We start from the raw sequence: 19,091 nt of genomic DNA on the forward strand, positions 1-19,091 counted from the left end.
CAACATGGTTCTCTCCAAATTCCATTTTTACAAAGCAGACATTTCCTTGGGAAGACTAAGGCAGCTTGTTTTGGTCTGTAGGTGGGGAGGGAGTAGACAGAAAAAGAGACACTAGTGTTAAATTAAATGAAATTTGGCCTAAGCCTGCCTCCATATGTAGCAAACTGTAACCTAACTTAATATGTAAATACACTGCAATGTAACTTGCAGTTAGTATATTCTTGTCATGACTAATTGAGTTTTGGCCAATCATAGCAGCTGAGCTTTCAGCAAATCAGGGCCTGTAAACTGCTTAGACATGTCCAAATAAGGCAAATGCAGAGCTGTCACCAATCAGGCTGTTTCTGCACGTCACTTCCTTTTTCTGTCTATAAATACTGCCTGCTCATATTGCTGAATGGAGCTTTCTTAACCTTTACTGCTTCAGAATGCTGCCTGATTCATGAACTGTTTCTTTGCTCAAATAAACTCTGCTAAATTTAATTTGTCTAACTTTTTTTTTTTCTAGAATGAGAAAGTCTGGATGATTAGACAAGTTTTTTTTTTTTTTTTGGTTGTCGTAGTTCTATTTCAGACTGACCTGATGTCAGGCCCCCTATGCCAAAGCTCATGATAGAACCTGCCTAACATGGACTCAAAGCTCTAGGGTGGGGAAGAGTGAGGAAGCCTGGCCTGGGAAGTGCGGTAAATAGCATTGCATACAGGACACTGCATCTGATTCACTGTAAGCTTTTGATGAGCTTTCCTCTACTTTCTGTCCTTTTGGTCCAGTTAGCTGGTTTTATACTGGATAATATATTAGCTAATCATTTTGCATCACCTGGCAACTTGTTAGGCATTTTGAATAAGGGAACAGAGCTAGCAGGGCCAATTGACTGACCATACATAGTGCATGTGACAAATTTATTGGCTTCCTAAATCTGCATTGGGATTTCTGATGTAGCAGACTAGACTAATGAGGATGCATGTGAAACAGCAGTGAATACAATTAAATTTGAAGTGAATTTTAGTGCCAAGCACTTCTCCCTGGCACTGCCTTCCCAGGCCTTCCCTCACCCCGCCCTTTTGGCTCTTCGCTGTTGATATGTCTGTTTCTAATCCCTATTGGTTAACATATTTTATTCAAAGGCATACAGAAAGGCATTGCCATCAAATTTTCAGGAGATTCATATCTCCAACAGATAGCTAATAAAATGAATGATGATATTATCTCAACTATTGAATTCAACAAGATGACATTTAGATGGTGATAAAATACACTTTGCATTTAGATGATAAAATGTGCTCACAAGTACAGCATGAGGAAAGATGTGACTTGCTAGTGCTTTATGTTAAAAACACCTGAAGATTTTAACAAAGCCATTGGTGAGAAGCAACTATGAGAAAAGCAAATACAGTCTTAGATTCCTCATAGATGCAATAAGACTTGGATCATGAACAGTCATAATTAGTTGCACTCTGAGACTATCAGAAAATGTGTTGTGCTTCACATTGGGTCCTGCAAGACAGACACTGATAAATTAGGATATAATCAGAAAAAGATGCATAGGAGTGTGAAGGTATCTGAGCAACATATCCAATGTGGAAGACTGAAAAGAAGAGCAGAGAAATGAGTGAGTAGAATAAACTCATTCTGTTTTGTTTGAGAGAGAAGAATTAAGGCCAAAATGTTTAAATTGATTCAATATACAAAAACTAGGGCATCATGTGGCCTAGAGCGCTTCATAACACATGTTTGCAAGTACAAACTGAATGACCATCTGCTACATTGGCCACATCATATGGCATAGAGTAGGCATATGATAAATATTTGTTAAATGTTACATACATGTAGGTGGAATGCCACGAATGCTGTAGAAAGAAATAGTGGGAGGCTGGGCTTGATTAATGGTTCTAAATAGTGTTCTGCAAGATTTTGGTCAATGCCCCTTGAAAAAAACATTATATTGTCAAAGTATCTTGCAAACCCCTGTGCTAAACAGACTCAAACATATTCATTTACTTATGTACCACACAGAAGGTTTGATATATTACATTTAGTATATTAAACATATATATACACATATATATATTTCTAAGAGGAGATATACAAAGACAGTAGAACTTGTCTGGGCATAGTACAATTTTGGCAGCACACTGGACTGGAGTATTATTACTGGAATACTTGTTGGGGGAACATCGAACTAAATTTGCTTTATATTTTTTCCAATTCTCTTTTATGTTTTCAAAGAGATGGATGCAGATTGCCCATATGCTTCTAGTAAACTCTGTAGTTCTAGACCCATCTTTCTGGATCCTGTGGCTGTTCTATAGAAATTTATTAACCAGGATAGTGAAAAAATTATCTCCTCTTTTTCAGCTCTGTAATTTCTTCTTTGGTATGCTCTCGTGTTTGAAGTCTAATTCACTCCTAGGAGTAAGTACCAACATTTATGATTTTCTTGGAATACTTTTTTATACAAAATTATTATCTTTTAGGCCTTTCCAAAACTCCTCCTAAGGAGGAAAATTCTCTCTCAGAATGTTTAGAAAACATCAATGTACGCAAATTATTTTCCTACTTTATTTATTATAGGTTTGTGGTCACAGGGAGTAGTCGTTATCCTTAGATGAAATGGGTAGGGACAAATTTCGTGTATTGCTCTACCCAAAGTAAAGGAGTCAGAGGGTTTCTAGGCAAACACCATAGAAGTCTCCTGTATTAACCAAATGAGCAAAGAGCACATTTCTTGAACAGTATTTTTCAAAGCTTAACCTCATGTTTGAACAACCCCAGATGACTTACGTTTCTGGCTTTCTTAATTGTTGGTTAGCTTTCAATGCCTGAATTCAGAAAAATTAGAGATGGAAAAATCCCCCAACAGGTCACCCAGCTGATTTCTTTAAAGGAATTAACAGATGAATCTCATAATGTAGTCCCTGGTTTTAACATTCTTGAGGACGGGCCGGGGGTTTCATTTTAAATTCAGAAATATTGGGGCCAATTTCAGTCCTAGGATGAATTTAGAGACCACCAAGAGAGGTTACTATATCCTACTTCTGCTTTCCCATTACTCAGAATGTGTAAAGTCATAAACTGAGCAGTTAAGTCATGATAGATCTTGGCTTTTCAACATGGAGCTGGCAGGGGAAGGGTAGATAAGAAAGATGCAATCACAAGACTGAAAAATGTCAGTGTCAGGGGAAGAGGGCTAGGTGTTTATATCCCTGCATTGACGAGTTTTTGGATACAGGCTGCTTCTGGAGAGAGATGCAAACTGGGGCAAGATGACTTTCTTCAGCTAAGAGCAGTTTCAGGAAAGAGACTCAGGCAGCTGAGAAAACGAGTGCCTCAGTCTGAAGGGATCTGGGCAATGCACCACATCATTCATTACACTTACCCATCATACTTAAACTTACTTCATACAAACTGTTCCAGAAACAGCTTCTTCAAGATTCTGATTGGTCTAATAGAGAGGTTCTAGTCCTACTTTCCTGGATACTGTGGTTGTTTTATGCAAATGTATTTCCCAGTTTTAGTGTGACAACTATCTCATTTTTCCCAGCTCTATAATTTCTCCTTTGGCATATTCTCATGTTTAAAGTCTAATTTACTTGTAGGGTCAAGCCAGAACACGTACGAAGGTTAGTGGGACTAATTATAGCCTGTGTTGGTACAGATAGTTGCAAGGCCACTGCTAATACTCATTGTTTCCCTCTTAAAAACTACCCATTCTAGATTTTGCTCACTCATAGCGTATCTGGTGGTCTTGGTGTCTAACTGGTAAGGGAGTTAGAGCACCTTTCTGGAGAGTTGGGAGCTCCTGGACTATGCTCTTCTAGACCATGGCTGATATATCTGTCCATTTACTATCATGATTGGGCACAGACATATCAAGAGATGTTTCAGTGGTATCAGATTCACTTTCCCTCCTTAGATTGTATAACGGAAGCCCTACCTCCTCCTGATGAAATTACCTTCTCCTGATGTCAATTACCCCTGTTAGGAAGCCCTACCTTCTCCTGATGTCAATTACCCCTGTTAGGAAGATGACTCCTTCATTTGCTGCCTGGCATGAAGGGCCTGAAGTTACTGTGAAGCTTTAGAACGTAAATGAGACTCTTCCTGTGTTCCATGGTGAAAATATTTCCTCTTTCTAAACCACAATTTCCAGGCCTATAGATTGGAATTGTAGGGATTTAAAGTATAAATTCCTCATATGGCTTACAAATGATGACAAGTAAGGCCACTCCTGCTTCCACACCTTATTATGGGACACATATAGTCTACCTACTGGGGACACAGCCCTATGCAATGCTTGGTAGTTTAGGGTATGTAACACATCGTGGATTAAGGTGTCTCTTTCTTGCCAGTGAAGCAGAGTAGATTAATGTGTTTTGTTCTGAACTGACATTAATGGCCAGGGATACTTACTGGTGGAAGGGACATGGCAGAAGGTATATCTAGGAATAATCAGGTGGGTAGCGATGTTTGGGTTCCAGAGGAGGGCCAACTAGGATAAAATAGAACCCTAGTTCGTAAATAGAGGCAAATATAGGCAAAGCAGAGGCAATAGAGGCAAAGTTTCAGGGTTCCAAATCAACATGAGTTTAGGATAGAATTCACTCTCATTAGAGTTCTATATTATGACAAGGAAGCATTAAAATTGAAGAACTGATGGAAAGGCTACAATGATGGATAATTAAGGACATCAAGAACTTAAGGTACATATAGCAACAGATTATTTACAGATTCCCTCCATTGAAAGGGTAAGGGTACATGGTGCTTGCATATATTTTACTACTACCCCTCCTCCTAGTACTACTATATAAGAATTTAAGTTTAGCTCCATTCTAGTATGAACTACTTTGGCTGCAAAAATTTCAAACCCAGTTGGGTACAAAAATGAAGATCATTAATTTTCTAGTCTTTTTTGAAACTGCATGCTGCTCAGCATAGGTAGCCATGGCCTGGTGGAGGAGAGGAAGAGTGAAGTGAGTACAAACTAGCCAGTGCTGTTTATAATGTTTGGCTATGAATTCTGCCCGCTCTTCATAGGCAATTATAGATGCTTGAGGTGTAAGTGTGACTCTCCAAAGAGTCATTGTCTTGCCATTTTTAATATCCAGACTATAGTAAAAGTACAATACAATAGAAATAGCTAACAACTATTGAGTGCTTACTACATGCCAGGCAGTGTTTTGTGCACTTTACATGTATTAATTTGTTTAACGTTGACAGCAACCCTAAGATAGGTGCTGGAATAATCTTATTTTACAGATAAGGGAATTGAGGCCCAGTGAGATTACTTAACTTGTCCAAGATTGACACATTCTCAGTGGCAGAGCTGGCATTAAAAACTAGGAGGCCTAGCTACAAAGTACTTATTCTTAGACACCCTTCTAAGATGCACATTGCTTTTACGGGTGGTGGCAGAGTAATCTGCTTATGTTTAAACACTCTTTGGTTCTCAGGCTAAATTAATCTATGGAAAAACCTTACCAAGATGAGCAAAGGGGAAGAGAATAAGACCTGTAACATGTTACTTTATGTGTCTTCGTTCTGAAAAACAAGGATATATCAAAAAAAGAAATAATAGAGCTGAGATGGTAGATAGATAAAATTTTGACTGAGGTAGAAACTACATTAAAAATAGCTTCATCAGATTGGAAAGTGTAACTATACACAATGGGAGGCTAGTAAAAATATATGGGCTATTTGTACACAGCTCTTTAAGAAACTGGCTTAAAGAATTAGATTTTATGAGGTCACTACAAGTAAATTTCTCAAGAAAATAGAATTACTTGCCGTTGGGACAGTCACTTAAGTCACTTAGATTTTAAGCTCTCAAATTCTTCAACTGAAAAATCAGGGGATTGAAATAGATTATTGCTGAACCTCTTGCCAACTCAAAAACTATAAAACTAGTGTTATGTAATGAATAAAACAAGCTGGAGCGAGAAGATTCTGGAGCTAGAAGATGCTGGTTGACTATTCAGTATTTACCACCTGAATGATTGTCACAGATTTGGTTCTCTAGGAAGTAGACTCTAAGATTTAGAGACTTGCGTGTGGGTGATTTATTGGGGAACAACACATGAGAGGGGTGAGGCAAGTAGGGCTAGCCAGAGTGAGCATTTGAACTGTGATGTAACTGCAGTATATGTCTCAGCCAATTTTACCGGGGAACTCTTGAGGTTGGGATCACTGTTTAAATAGTCCTGCCTGTTTTAATGGACTTTTAGCTAAGATGGAGTCTAAGGAACTAAGGATCCCTCTAAGAAAGGGGGATTTACCTTCCCTTCAGAAACAACTAAAAAAACCAAACACCGCATGTTCTCACTCATAGGTGGGAATTGAACAATGAGAACACATGGACACAGGAAGGGGAACATCACACTCCGGGGACTGTTGTGGGGTGGGAGGAGGGGGGAGGGACAGCATTAGGAGATATACCTAATGCTAAATGACGAGTTAATGGGTGCAGCACACCAACATGGCACATGGATACATATGTAACAAACCTGCACACTGTGCACATGTACCCTAAAACTTAAAGTATAATAATAATAATTAAAAAAAAAAGGCAATACATGTGAAAAAATGTCTTTCAAGACCTTGGACAATAGGCAATTAAAGATGGCGTTCCTATGAGATGGAAAACAGAGTAAGTCCTGTGACTTCTCCAGCCTATTGCCTTAAGGGAGTTTCTAGGCCATGGCTTAGGGAGAGGGAACCAAGGTGGAGTCCAGTGGGCATTTTGAGTTGAGATGGAGTTGAGAGTTCTAGAAAAACACAGTGACTATATTTCACATAGCAAAATACTGCAAAGGAGAGAGTGAGAGAGATCCCTGGATATCAGTGGAGGGCACTCTTGTGTACACACAGAGAACTGATTGGCATATGTGTGTGGGGAGATTACCATCCAAGAGGAATAGAGGAAACAGTGGCTGCTGTTAACTCAGGGCTACGATTATTGTCATGGGACATTGGGCGCAGTACTCAGAAAGGTCTTGCCTCAGAGTGGGGAAATAATTAGCCTTAGATTAAATACTGATCAATTTTATCCACATGATTTAACTGAATCCCAGAGCAAAGCTCAGGAACACATACAGAAACAGAAGAATATCCAGTACACAAAAAGGTAAAATTTACAATGTCTGGCATCAAATAAAATTAAGCAAGAATGCAGAAAAGTAGAAAATTGTGATTCATAAGTAGAATAATCAACCAATCAAACCAACCCATAACTGACATTATGTTAAAATAGTTATTGTAACAATTAAATGTATCAAAGACATTTAAAAAGATAAGTAGAGGCGTGGAAGATATGAAAACATCCAAATCAAACTTCTGGTGATTAAAACCACAATGTCTGGGATGAAAAATACACTAGATGAAATTAATAGTAGATTAGATATTGCCAAAGAAAAGGTTAATGAACCTGATGACACATTAATAGAAAGTGTCAAAAATAAAACACACAGAGAAAAGCAATTTGTAAAAATTAAAATAACATCAGAGAGTTGTATTACTTCAAGTGGTCAAATGTGCATGTCATTGGACCCCTTACAGGAGAGGAGGAGTGAGGGATCGAAGTATTTGAAAAAATAATGGCTGAAAATATTTCTAATTTTATGCAATCCAAGAAGGTCAATAAGCCTCAAGAACAAGAAAAATAAGAAAAATCAAATCAAGATAGGTCTGAATCAATTTGGTCAAAAGTCCTAATAAAGAGAAAAATGTTAGAAGCAGCCAGAGATAAAAGATGCAGTATATACAGTGGAACAAAGGTAAGAATTACAACAAATTTTATATCGAAAAACTGTGCAAGCTAGAATTCAGTGGAATATCTTAAAATAATTAAAAGAGACGTGGCAACTTGGGATTCAATATACAGTGAAAATATCTTTCAAGAATAAAAACAAGCATACAAAACAAAGAATCCTGCAGACCTGAACTATAAAAAATGTTAAAGGAAGTCCTCAGGCAGAAAGGAAGTGACACCAGATGGAAAGGAGAATGAAAAAAACAGGAAATGAAAATTACATGGGTAAATATATGAGATCTTTTCTTTTTTATTTTTCTATAGAGACAGAGTCTCACTCTGTTTCACAGGCTGGAGTGCATTGGCATGGTCATGGCTACTGAGATTACAGGTGTGGGCCACTGTGCCTGGCCTGGGATATTTTCTTATTATCTAAACTTTAAAATAAATTATTAAAATTATTTAAAGCAAGAATAGTAAACATGTAGCGTGGAACCTATAACAAATGTAGAAGTAAAAATATAACATATGTAGAAGTAAAAAATAATTGGATTGTTTAAACTATTTACATATAATGTGATTATTGATATAGTTAAGTCTAGTTTATAGTTATATAAACTATTATTGACAGTTTTTGCCAATTGGTTTTATTTGCCCCTTCTGCTTTCTCTTTTCCTTTTCCTCTTTTTTCTCTTCTAGATTATCTTGATTCAGAAATGTTTTTGACTTTGATGCATAAGAGATGAAAAGCAAATGAAGGGAGCCCTGTATTTGCCACAATTTACAATAGGAAAATCCTGGAAAAAACATACCAGATTCCATTCACGGATTCCAAGGTAGAGAGGGTTTAGATAATTTATGGCTGAGTGCCTTCTAAGCTTCCATCTTTTTATGTAGTTATTTTTCTAATCAATACTAGATATGAGATGAACAGAATCTCCTATTTTGGGTAAGGTGGGCCATGATTTAAATATCTCAGTATTTTCCCAAAAGAAAGCAGATTTACAAGATGAAAGTATCACACCAGAAGTTTATTATGGAACAATCACATATGTTGACTCTCCTTTGACCCTCACTGCAGTGCACTTTCATTACTTATCAATCTGGGGGCAGGAAAAAGGGGTGCAGCCAGACAAGAGAATTTACAGGAAACAAGCATTGTATATAAGTCTATGTATTTCAGTAATGCTGCTACAAGGGGATACAAAATCAGGTGCCAGCCTCCAGAAAAAAGGAGATTTTTTTTCTTCCCCCAATCTCATTTGGCCCCTCGGCGCTCCCTGAAGTAGCGATTATAGGCAGCATTGTATCCATAAACCATGGCGTAGCGTTCGCAAAGTCTGTAGTCATCACAGGCTTCCCTATTGAGCTCGTGGACAGGCTTAGAGCGTTCTCGGATCCTAGAAAGTGGAAAAAGAGGCCAAAATTGAGAAGCATAAAGTGGAAAAATACAAAAATGGAAAAGAAGAAGAAAATATTGGAGAGACTTTCTCTCCATGCCCCCCTATATTAAGAGATATTTAAAGAACAAGGAGAGGCTGGGTGCGGTGGCTCAGGCCTGTAATCCCAGCACTTTGGGAGGCTGAGGTGGGCGGATCACTTGAGGTCAGGAGTTCAAGACTAGCCTGGCCAACATGACAAAACCCCATCTCTACTAAAAATACAAAAATAGCTGGACATGGTAGCACGTGCCTGTAATCCCAGCTACTTGGGAGGCTGAGGCACGAGATAGTACCACTACAATCCAGCCTGGGCAACAGGGTGAGACTCTGTCTCAGAAAAGCAAACCAACCAACCAAAAAAACCAGGGAGGGAAGGCAGAACAGATTTTTTTTTTTTTTAAATGAAAATAGACGTTTTCTTTCTGTCTTCCTTTCTCTCCTCCTTCCCGCTCCTTTCCGGATCTTTCCCCACATAGTTGTCTAATAATTCAGTTGTTTTCCGTATATTGTTTTTAAGTTTTTTGATTTTAAAGATACAATTAGAAATAATGTATATGATGAAAAAGCTGTTTCCCACTCCAGTTCAGCTCTGTGATCTACACTGGGAAAAATGACCGCTCCTCATGAAGTTTTGTTACTGACCTCTCTTGGACTTTAGCTCTCCATCTCTGCTGAGGGGATATGAAGGTATTTGCATTTCTCCTGTTAATGAAGGGATCTTAGAACAGAAAATAAATAAATGCAGTTTTAATGACACATAGCTGAAAATATTTCCGTGAATATTCCTTGACACAAATATATTTGAAAGTGCCTTAACTTCTGCAACTCATATAAACAGAGATTGGCAAAATTAAAGGAGAGTATAAAGTAGATTTCATTAACTTCCTGATCAAATGAAATCAGTAATCAATCCATCTGTCTTAGAGACTTGTCATATAGGCTTTGTTGGTTTTGCCTTCAGATGATCACTTTGCCTTTCTTAATTTCTGTATTTCTACTTGGTAGATTTTAAATTCCTTTTGAGGAGAAATTCTCTGTCCTGAGGATTTATGAAGCATAACTCTAGATTGCCAGTACATGAACAGTTTAAACACTATAAAAATAATGAATAAATTAAAAATGAGAGTGATGTGCCATTTCTTCCTATGCTCAGTCTTTATAAGCCCAGCTATTCAACAGCAATCAGCTGGCTGGGTGTGGTGGCTCATGCCTGTAATGCCGGCACTTTGGGAGGCTGCAGTGGGTGGATCTCTTGAGGCCAGGAGTTCGAGACCAGCCTGGACAACATGGTGAAACTCCGTCTCTACTAAAAATACAAAAATTAGCCAGGCATGCTGTCGTGGGCTTGTAAACCCAGCTACTCGGGAGGCTGAGGCACGAGAATTGCCTGAATCTGGGAGGTGGAGGTTGCAGTAAGCTGAGATCATGCCACTGCACTTCAGCCTGGGTGATAGAGTGAGACGCTGTCTCAAAAAAAAAAAAAACAAAAAAAAACCAAAAAAAACAAAACGGCACTCAGCTTAACGTGGCGCCTGTGGTCTCCCAGCTGACTTGGCGTCCAACTCTGTGCTTTACCATTTGTCATTACTCCTCGTTTTCCATCTGTGCAGTTGACGTGGTGCCAATTTAGAATTTCCAAATGAGATTTTGTGGCTTCTAAATATGTTGCCTGTAGCTTAAATCCCATATTGCACTACTTCAAGCTTAAAAAATTACTCCTTTGGCAATTTTTATAGTCATTAGATTTAAAAATTTACTTTAGTTTTCCAAAAGAGGCCCCCTTTTCCCTCCCTGTTATATATCTTTCCATCTTGTTTATTTAAAAATAGGAAGAGGTTCTTTAATGCAAGGGATTTGAATAAAGAAGTTAAATATTCACTTACTAAGTTCATAAGATTCCATGCTTTCATGTGATTCTGGAGTTTAAAAAAAAAGATTCATTATATCAGTATTTATCAATGATTCATTATATTATTATTTATCAATTTAGACACTGTGATAGTTTAAATACAGGGATGGAAGAAGAGGAAAGAGTCTAAACATGAAGAATATATTTAGCAGTGTGGTTATTACAAATTTCAGGAATTTAGGATTTATGAGGTTTTTCCCTAGCTCTGGCCTTGCTGTGGGTATCTCTATATTTTAGTTTCTCTGATGTTGAAGGAGGGAGTGGCCATTTTCAGCTAAAATTTCCCAAGGGCTATGACGTCGTCAGACAAGCAAAATACGACAATTTAAGTGCTGTACGGAAGTCTCCAGAGAACCTTCTTCTCTGGTTTATTCAGACCCTGTTTGAGAACAGGGTCAAAGAGGATTAAGAAGCATCCAGAAGACAGCCAGGTTTCTCCAGGCAAGAGAACTACAGGGCAGTTGCTCTGCTGGGCTTACTAGGACAGGTTTCTAAGAGGGTTCCGAAAGCCTCTTAAGAACCTGTGTTAAATTGGCAGCCACAGAAACCACTGGCTCCAGCTGACAGCTCACTCTGGGCACGATGCCAGTTCAGAGAGAGAACTGAAATGATATCAAAGCAGAAGTTTTCTTCTTTCTGCCACTCTCCTGAGCACAGCAGGTAAATTTTGGAATAAGAAACTTATATTAATATTTGCTAGCAAGTGAATTTTCTTCAAAAGTTAAAAAGGAGGTGAAGAAATCAAATCCTCTGATACAGAAAATTTGTAATACAAGAGTGACAAGCATAATCTTTATGGTTGTTAATGTAACTTAAATTTAAAAACAGTGAAAATATCCAAGTAATTGAAGCAAAAGACTGAAATAAGTAAATAACTTTGCTTCAGATTTCCTTTTATAAGCTTTGAACAAATGCAGGTATATTTAACAACATATAGAAAACAGGCAAAATTTATTTTCTGACAACAGAAGTTATGAAAATGATTCTTTTCTAAAATTCTTTTCATGTAAAACTTTATTTTAAAATTAATTAACTGAACAAACATAGTAAGTTCATGAGATTGTCCAGTCCCTAGAAAGGGCTATACTTAATACTTCACAAGAAATTGGATTTTCTCAAAGGCAAATGGTTTAAACAATACCCTTAACCCATTGATACCAAAGTCTAAATAAATATCCTTAAAAACGAGGATGCAGGGGGCTGGGAGTTTGATATCTTCTTTCTGTAATATCTGAGTTTCTTAGAGACTTACCACTGAACAGGTTTGCCTGTTAAGTTGCACAAGACTCTGGATATTTAGGATATAAAAAAGACTTAATAGAACAGATCAGTTTCTGTGGAGACTGGGAAATGTGAAAGTAATGGTACTTTAAGATTATAACAGAGAAAGGGGGAAGAAGAGGAGGAGGGAGAGGAAAAATAGAAGTAAGCCAAAGTCAGAGGCAGAAAAGTAAATACAGAGAAATGGGAGAAAAGTTTCTCACCGTAACACAAAGTTACTACCGCTAAGGCGGCCAGGATGGTGAGAAGGACCAGGCTCTTCATGGTTTCGTCCTGCAGGTCAGTCTCAGGGTCTTGTGTAGCAGCAGTAGGGAGAGAGGCTCCTATGAGATGTTAGTGGAAGGCTGTGAAGTTTTTATAAGAACCAGAGCAGTTGAGAGGGGAGGAACCAGTGGCAGAGGGCCGGAGAAGGTGGGGAAGGGTTGGCACTGAACTAGCATTGGAACTTTTCCCAAACAGTCATTCCTTCCAGATATTATCTACTCTGAGTGGGCAGTTTTCCCTCACTCCTGGACCTGACTGTGCTACAGCAGGATGCTGCTCTGGTGCAGAAGTTTTGGCCATCGTATGCTTGGGGACAGACCTGGGCAAAAGCCCACAGAGGAAGTGGCCACGAACACATGATCTACCCTCCTGGCCCTGACCGCAGGCCTTTTGGGTTTGGTCCACAGACAGAGCCCTAGTGTTCTGTTTGTTACCCTGATTGATTGATGAGAGGTTTTGGGGGAGGAAGGACTTCACTTTCTTTTCTTTTCTTCTTTTTAACCTTTGCCTCTTCTTCTAGGAGGACTTTGCTTTCTATGCTGATTATAATTTAGACATCTTCCCAGTAGGGCTGAATCCTAGACCAATCTATCAATCCCAGACTAATCAGGCATTTGCCTGGGGATATGCATCTTTGGCATTTTTCCAAGGGTTCATCAGGGTGGAGATATCTGGTGCCCCATGAGTTCTGTTTCCTTAATCGACACCGTTGTAACTTGCCCATCCAGTTTTGTGACATTAGTTCAAATCTGTGCCCTAGTCCTCTCTTAGGCAGTGTATCAGTGGTGGAAAGTGCAGCAAGGATAAGAGGGTACTGTTCTCTCATTTCTGAGGGCGTTGTCTCAATAATTAACTAACCTGATAGACTTTTTAGTGAGTAGCAGATGAGATGCAAGGTACTGTGCTAGGTGCTGTGGGGGATGTACAGGCAAACAAGACACCTCCCTAAGGAGGTAAGTAATAGCTACTTACTATTCACTTTGCTCTTTTACTGTAATGTATCCTCAAGCACAGGTTTTCACCACACCATCAGGCCCAGAATACTAGCTTATTTTCCACAGGAGGATTTCAGTTTGATGCCTCTGGTTATCTTGTATAGAGAGCTCTTTTTTTTTCTTTCTTTTTTTCCCCTTTCTTTTGCAGTCACAAAATCTGTCCTACCAGATGTGCCTCTGTTGCTTGGGAACCCAATAGTTTTCTTTGCAGACAATAGACTTGAGTCACAGGGCAGCAGATTGTAGAAGAGCTACAGCTTCGGGACCTCTGACTCTTGGGCTGGAACAGCAATAGGGCTGGGTTGGGGGTGGGGTGGATGTATCTTTCAATACTGATGTATTTCAAGGGGTAGTGATGAACTAGGTGGAGCCTCATGCTTCATTCTTTTTGTCTTATTGGGATGGAGTTTCCCTCCCACCCTCCATCCTGTGAAGACCTTTTACAAATATTAACAGAGTCCCCATTAAAAGAAATAGCTCTTTTGAAATCTGAAAGATTGAGTCCTGAGGGATCAATAAAATTCAAATTTTCTCTCCAAAACCTAAGAAATAGATTATCTGTGAGAAAATCTTAAAGAAAATCTCAGAAAGAAGACCATGTATGTTCATCCTTGATAAATTCACCCATCACAATTTCCACTAATGAGATTGGCAGTTGTTCCACTCTTTAAACCACAACCTACTCTGAGTGTTAGTTTCAGTGTCCATCTTGCAAGATGAATCACCTGAATCATTACACGATCAATGAAAAATTTAAAGTGTGAAAGCCAGTTCACTATATTGCATGATTTTGGGGGGACAAGCTAGCCATAGATAAAAGTTTTATATGTACTTAGCTTAGTAATTAACCCCCAATTAATATAACATCAAACAAGTTGAGTTCCAATGTTTCACCCTTAAAATGAGTAGTCTACTCTCTGCGTCCCCACTCCATCTCCAGAATTAAAGAGAAATCTTCCCATTTTCATGCTATAAATATGTGCTTTGCAATGTACATTAGCTCTGTCTTTTCCAGCCAAGTCATAGATGCTTCCTCTATCCCCAAGTTCAAATGACAACTATAATCTTTCAGCCTCTGACATCACAATTGTTTGTTTATTTTTACAGTCCCAGAAGCTAAACTTGAAAACCCTACACTTCTCATTTCAACTGAAGCTTCACCTTTTGTCCACGTTAAATCACTGCTTCCACTGGATTCCTTAAACTTAAGCATTTCTCTTTATTGTCTTGATCTTTGTAAGGCTAACTTTCTTTTGGGAGCTGTGTCTTTTTGGTCCTTCATCTGCCTTTCCTGTCCATTGCTCTCCATCTATTTCTGGGTTCTTCTGTGCAAAATCCCATTTATATATGATATGTAAAAATTATTAACATGTCTGAGAATCCAGAGCCCTTCTTTTTCTCTTCTGTGACCTTACTCCCCATTTCAAAGACAACTTTGTGAATGCCAGCTCCAGTCATATGTTTTTATGGTGAGGACTTGGACTAACTCTTAAAGCAGGGATGGGAGCTTTGCATTAGAAAGGACCAAGATTGACTCATCTGAGAGAAGACAGAAGAAAAGAATGGAGGTAGGGAAAAAAAAAAAACGGAGAAGAGGAAATGAGAAGAGCCTTACCAATTTGGTTTGCTGGATGAGTTTTAGATAGAGAATGAGTGACAGAGAAAAACGGAGGCAGTTGTAGAAGGTGAGACATATTAAAAGCGAGACATGGGAACAGAGAAATAAAAGTTGGTTTGGTTAGGAATAGCATTGTTTGAGATTGCAGAACACTGTCTGAAAATTTTCAGAAAATATTGAAATTTAAACAAATTAATTTTGCCAGCTAGTTTGCATTTTCTTAATTGGGATATCTTGTCAAGACGAGACCACATGAAACTCTAAATTCTAATTAGGTTTTAGATAATTATGAAAGACACTTATATAGACATTTTCCCTTAATAAAAGAGAAGTGTTATTCAGAGGAGAGAATATTTGAAGATACTCCCAGAAGTGATAACAGAAATATGAGATAGTGATATGATTGCCAGTTTTAAAAAATGTATTGGAATCTCCTCATGTGAAGTTGGCAACGTGGGAACTGAAGCAAGAGAAGCCATGGAGTAATACAGATCTCCTATTCCACCTACTCTCAGGCAGAAAAGAGAAGAATGACCATGCCTGTCAGGGCCAGAAGGAGCTTCGTGATTTCATAATTCTTCCATCCATCCATCCATCCATCCATCCATCCATCCATCCATCCATCCATCCATCGATTCATCCATCCAGCCAACCATCCATCAAGTTATCTATCTAGCCAACAAATGTACTGAGCATCTACTGTGTGTCAACTCTAGGCTGGAAAGACAGTAGAGAAAAATACAGATATGGGCCCTATCCTCATGCATCAAGTGTGCTCTTTGAACACAAATCTAATTTAAAAAATTGTTAGGCAGCCAACTGGCCTTAAAGGAGACCAAGTGATGAGCTTTCTCACTGGGCTGACAATTCTTATGGGCACTCAGGAGTATCTCTGTTTCCAAAGCATCAAGAAAGGTGCTAGTGACCAGCTCAGATAATTCTGAATTTAGGGAGGGAATGCAGGAGAGGAACATTGGCAGAGCTTCTGAGAATTACTGTGGGGAGAAGCTTCTCAGAAAAGTGTATTTGCCAGAGAATATACCAAAAGAGTTATCCCCTTCACATGGTATTTCTGTGACTAAAATAATGGCACAGAGGTAGTAAGTGTAATATATTTCCCTATCAATTCTACCTCCTTCTCTTTCTGTCCTTGCTTATCCTTTAACTAACTCTTTTTCAGATGGCTAGGCATTTTGTCTCTTTGAGGAATTTTCCTGGCTCCAGTCAGATTTCTTTTTCTTTTTTGCTGTTCCATGAAATTCAGCTTTATTTACTGAATTTTGATTTTATATATATATTTTTTAAACTGGCAGCACTAAAGTCCTTACCCTTGCCAGTAAAGGAAAAATGCAAATGAATGAAGAGTTAGGAAGAAGCAGCCCTGAAGACAAAAACAGAAATCACTCTCTAGGACATCAAAGGACAGTGAACTGGGAGACAGAAGCCCAGCCAATGTTGTGGGACAGTGCCATGCTCTTAGTTCTTTTCTTTTAAGGGAAGCCCCGTGAGAGGATTCTGTGTGTCAGATTCCTTAACTGACATAACTTCCTAGGCACAGACAGAATCCTTCTTTCCTTTCCTTAATTTGTCTTAGAACTATGTAAGAATAAATGTTTGTCAAACTCAGGCATGGGAGGAGCATCTAGGGACTCATGGGCTGAAACTTCCAGGGAAAGTTGGAGATGCCTGATTATTAAATAAAATAAAGGTGGAGAAGTCTGAGAGGTGGAGAGCTTTTGGCTGGGAATGGCTGGGATTTTTTCTTTTTCTCCTCTATTGATTATTTCCTCCACCCTTTCCTTCTTAAGAAAAGCTTCAATTCTTAAATAAGATAGCAAATATCAAATAAAAATTATACATCTATCCAAGTGCTATTATCATATGTCAAATGCTTGCTATATATTAGATGCTCTGATAGTCACTCTTTGTTATTTACTTCTCTTAATAATCCTATAAGCTAAGTATAATGACCCACATCTCATATATAAGAAAATGGAAGCTCAAAGAGGTAAAATAGTTTATCCAAGGTCACACAACAACTAAATGACAAAGACAGGATTAAAACACAAGACTGTTTGATGTCAAATCATATGTTTTTAATAATGATACAACCATGCGAGATCCCTCCAGGTTCTGACACCTGCTTAAATAATTTTGTGATTGCGTCTTACAGGGTTCCTTGAGTTTCAAATTTCATAGCTAGAGACAAAATTACACAAAATTAAGATATACACATTTAAAATGATAATTGTTTCAATATCCTTTAAAATAGTGCAATACGAATTAAAGGTCTACATACACTTAAGCCCAGTAAGTTAAATGGGAGAGAGGGATAGTTTTAGTATTGGATCCTAAGTCCCCTGTTTCTTTCTCCAGTACACTGCACACTAAACATTTGCCCAAACAAGCTCCAACTCAAATATGGTACTTTCCAAAACCTTTCAGCTTTCTTCAGGAATCACCAAGTCTCATCCAGTCTGTGAACGCTGTTTGCTGTCATCTGACACTCGCTCTGGTTTGGTGTATCTGACATATTAAGAATGTCATCTCCCAGTGCCCACAAGGCCAATTTCTATAGTTACTTAGACCACCGCCCCCCTCCCCGCCCCCAGAAAAGTGGAAATCTCAGCTTAATTTATAGAATGCTCTGTCAACTTAAAGCAAAATAGAGAGCAGGTTCTATGTCTCCTGTCTTGACTAAAGATGAAGATGTCTTGACTAAAGGCTGTCTATTTAGTCATCAGACTCTGCCTGCCTTTTCTGGATGAGGTGCGATCAAGACAGTCCGAGGAATTTCTCCTGCAGTACCATGGTCTCAGCTGGAAAAGAAGGCGCCCTTTTGTATCAATTCTACTGTCATCTCACACTTTGGGATATCCTTGTAATCTCCTTTGATTATTCCAAATCACCAAAATAAAATACTCCTTTTTATATTCAAGACATTTACAACCCCAAGAAATGGAGCCAAGTAACTTGCAGGAATTGCACGGGTTATTGGTGACTGGCAGAAACAGGATCCTAAAGGTAGGATTGGTGAGGAGAGAGGATATGAGAATAATGATATAATGTCTCTAGGAATGAGATGGAAGCAGAATGGGATTATGTTTACCACTTGTGAAGACATGAAGGGAGTAGAGAGAATGATAGCTTAATTCAGCAAATCACAGTACCCAAGAACTTGATAACACCGGTATGAGTTATAAGAAGTGGTTTTAGGGAAGATAGAAGTAATGCTTTAAACAACAGAGAATAATTTTTAAAAGTTAAGTAAACATAACATTCGTTACCAAATGAAGTTAAAAATAGTTGATGATAACTTTTAAAGTTGACATGAGAAATGAAAATATGCTGTCTTTGAAATCCTTCAGTCAGAGGTACGTATCTGAATGGACCCCATGTCTAACCTAAGGATGCTTCCTTGAAATGGAAATTTAAATCTCTTTCAGGGTGATTTTAAGTTTAGGTAATAAATTAACTAGAAGAATATCTGGTAGTTGTATGAGTCAAATCTACCACGTTCCTTCCATATTCCAGCCTGTACCCATTTCATCTGTTCTGTTGCTCTCTCAAAACAATAACAACAACAAAAAAGCAGACAGTGGAGGGGAGTGAGCATTCCCTACCTTCACTTCATCTAGATATTCTCTCCATACTTTTGGTAGCTACTCTAACAAACAGTCGTCACATAACCTTGATAGGACTCTAAAGACAGGCTCTGTAGTAGCTGGCCAAAGGATGTAGTTTTTAGGATAAGAAAGCCTGGATTTGACTTCTAGCTCTGCTGCTTTTTCTTTTCTTTTTTTTTTTCTTTTGAGATTGAATCTTGCTCTGTCG

At 38.4% G+C, this 19,091-nt stretch overlaps 2 protein-coding genes across 3 annotated transcripts in view; one reads left to right on the forward strand and one right to left on the reverse strand.

Annotated features, from left to right (window-relative positions):
* The first annotated feature begins 8,443 nt into the window (after window positions 1-8,443).
* The window catches only part of PDE6H (phosphodiesterase 6H), a 101,190-nt gene continuing 90,542 nt past the window's right edge, over window positions 8,444-19,091 (forward strand). The window contains exons 1-2 of the mRNA XM_058443573.1: window positions 8,444-8,584; window positions 9,778-9,877. Of these exons, the coding sequence (XP_058299556.1) occupies window positions 9,872-9,877 (6 nt within the window). The 5' untranslated portion in view covers window positions 8,444-8,584; window positions 9,778-9,871. The remainder of the gene's footprint in view (window positions 8,585-9,777; window positions 9,878-19,091) is intronic.
* On the reverse strand, window positions 8,566-12,761 carry MGP (matrix Gla protein). 2 transcript variants are annotated; one of them, XM_032159707.2, is made up of 5 exons: window positions 12,584-12,761; window positions 11,672-11,746; window positions 11,074-11,106; window positions 9,833-9,908; window positions 8,566-9,148 (listed from the first exon to the last, which is right to left on the reverse strand). In XM_032159707.2, the coding sequence occupies exons 1-5, from the start codon at window positions 12,642-12,644 to the stop codon at window positions 9,007-9,009; spliced, it is 387 nt and encodes a 128-aa protein (XP_032015598.1). In that variant the 5' UTR covers window positions 12,645-12,761; the 3' UTR covers window positions 8,566-9,006. The 2 variants fall into 2 exon arrangements, with proteins under 2 accessions (XP_032015598.1, XP_032015597.1); XM_032159706.2 differs by lacking the exon at window positions 11,672-11,746 and having other exon boundaries at window positions 12,584-12,744.

This window comes from Hylobates moloch, unplaced genomic scaffold, assembly GCF_009828535.3.
Source record: "Hylobates moloch isolate HMO894 unplaced genomic scaffold, HMol_V3 SCAFFOLD_8, whole genome shotgun sequence".
In the NCBI taxonomy this organism is placed as follows: Eukaryota; Metazoa; Chordata; class Mammalia; order Primates; family Hylobatidae; genus Hylobates; species Hylobates moloch.

What these genes read in the sequence shown, in the direction of transcription:
- MGP (XM_032159707.2), bottom strand. Translation starts at nt 12,644, where the DNA reads ATGAAGAGCCTGGTCCTTCTCACCATCCTGGCCGCCTTAGCGGTAGTA. An exon ending in GGTAGTAACTTTGTGTTACG is followed by an intron (nt 11,747 to 12,583) that starts GTGAGAAACTTT and finishes TGCTGTGCTCAG; the next exon opens with GAGAGTGGCAGAAAGAAGAA. An exon ending in CATGGAATCTTATGAACTTA is followed by an intron (nt 9,909 to 11,073) that starts GTAAGTGAATAT and finishes TTCTGTTCTAAG; the next exon opens with ATCCCTTCATTAACAGGAGA.